The sequence below is a fragment of the Alexandromys fortis genome, unplaced genomic scaffold, assembly GCF_014885135.2.
Source record: "Alexandromys fortis isolate MF-2015 unplaced genomic scaffold, M_Fortis_MF-2015_v1.1 scaffold_5073, whole genome shotgun sequence".
Lineage (NCBI taxonomy): Eukaryota > Metazoa > Chordata > Mammalia > Rodentia > Cricetidae > Alexandromys > Alexandromys fortis.
This window is the reverse complement of record NW_026073053.1, coordinates 1-2,055: the sequence shown is the minus strand read 5'-3', so window position 1 is coordinate 2,055 and position 2,055 is coordinate 1. Positions and strand designations below refer to the sequence as shown.

Below are 2,055 nucleotides of genomic sequence, written 5' to 3'. Positions count from 1 at the left end.
AGAGTTAGCCAATAAGAAACTGGACCTAGCCAGGCCAGGCAGTGTTTAAAAGAATACAGTTTCCGTGTAATTATTTCTGGGTATAAACTAGCCATGCGGGCGGCCGGGTGCCGGGGACGCAGCCCTGCCGCTCCTATTTCAACACCTAACAGACTTCCCTACAGGTAATCTGATGGAGACAAGCCCTCAATAAGTTTCCCTATTTCCGGATGACACTAAGCTTGTGTCGAGGCAACACACTAGCACAGGACAAGCAAGATATTTTAAACCTAGTCATAAGAAAGAGCCTGAGCCCCCAAAGAGACCTCTGGGGAGGCAGACTAACAGATAAAGTTATGCCTTTAAGAGAAAGTTGCCTGGGCTTCTCCAGATTATTATGATCTAGGTTGAGGAAGGAAAACTACAGGGAAACCCGACGGTAGGCATGGAGAAGGCTCTGGGACTGAGCTAAAAAGCCCGCTTGTGTGGACTTCCTCTCTAGATGCTGAGGTGTGTGCGGCCTCTGAGCGCTTGACCCCAATGTCCTTGTTCCAGTATGAATGTGACAGCTCAAGCCTTACCTTACAACTCCGTTCAGCCAATGGCTACTACCTAGCCCAGGTGAGACTGGTTCCATGTTTGCCTTACAAAGAGGTTCTGAGGGGCTGGAGAGATGGCTGCTCTTCCAGAGGACCTGAGTTCAGTTCGTAGCACCTCCATGGTGATGCAGAAACAGCTGTAGTTCCAGTTACAGGGGATGGGACGCCATCTCTGGGCTCCATAGGCACCAGGCATGTGGTACATAGATATGCAAGTTAAAACAGTCATACAAATAAATAAATCAAAAATTATGATTTTTAAGACCATTTAAAAAGAGATTTTTGAAGGCATAGTCCAGAAAATTACAGAGGCCGGGGACAGGGAGAATATAGGAATTGGGCCCAGGACTAAAATTGATGGGGAAAAAGCTGAGGTTGTTAACCTTCCTCCTGGTCCCCACATTCTCTCCAGAGGCGCCACAGAGCCATCATAGCTGACGGGTACCCCCTGGAATCTAACACCTTCTTCCGTGTGCACTGGAATTGTGGCAAAATCATCCTGCAGTCCTCCAGTGGGCGTTTCCTGAGCATTGCATCCAATGGCCTGCTGATGGCAAATGCCAACATCCCAGGTGAGCCGAGCCACTCTTCTCCTCCCGCGCTAACCCACGCCAGGGATTCTGCAAGAGCAAGGGCTCTCACATGTGGACGGGGAGAGAGAGAGAGGATGCATATGGAGGTCAGAAGCCTCAGGAATCCGTTCTCTTTGTTCCCCTCTCTTGTTGTGGGTTCCAGGGATTGAACGCAGGTCGCTAGGCTTCTGTGGCAAGTGCTTTCACCTACTGAGCCACCTTTTTTAAAAAAGGTTTTGGAAGCAGTGAGTTGACATTAGAAGGTTTGGATCTGGGTTTAGTTGCTAAGTGCTTATTGCTGGAACAGACCCTCTTTGAGCTTCAGGTTTAAAGTCCCTGACAAGGATTCTATTCTGCTGCATCACAGAGTTGAGGTGGAGATTAAATCAATTAACACATCCCAAAGAAAGAATATGTAGATTTCTTGTGCTCCATGCTCTGCTGAGTGCCCTGGCAAACATTTCACAAGCACCTAGTGTAAGACCTGGCACACAGCCAGAGTTCGGTAAAGGTTAAAAATACAGACAGCGTTCTGGGGCTAGAGTGATTGACAGCTCGGTGAGGAAAGCACTTGGGACAGCAGTGTGAAGACCTGAGCTCTGATTCCCCAGCTCGCACATAAAATGCTGGATATGGTGTGGGTGCCTATTGCCTAAGCGCTGGAGAGGAGAGGGCAGAGGTAAAGAATTGCTGAGGCACGCTAGCTGCTAACCTTCAGGAAAAACACTGAGTTATATGGTCAGTCAGAAGCCCTACCTCAGGGGATAAGGCAGAGAGTGATGGAGCGGGACACCCTCCTCTGGCCTCCGTGTACACACACACACACACACACACACACACACACACACACACACGAGAGAGAGAGAGAGAGAGAGAGAGAGAGAGAGAGAGAGAGAGAGAGAGAG

The 2,055-nt window shown here is 49.1% G+C and overlaps 1 protein-coding gene across 1 annotated transcript; it reads left to right on the top strand.

The window, feature by feature from the left end:
- Window positions 1-150: 150 nt before the first annotated feature.
- Window positions 151-1,150, top strand: LOC126496473 (fascin-3-like; the record flags this gene model as incomplete). The annotated part of the gene is made up of 2 exons (XM_050133970.1): window positions 151-600; window positions 991-1,150. Coding segments are annotated over exons 1-2 (241 nt in total), but the record flags the coding sequence as incomplete, so codon positions are not given.
- Window positions 1,151-2,055: the final 905 nt, after the last annotated feature.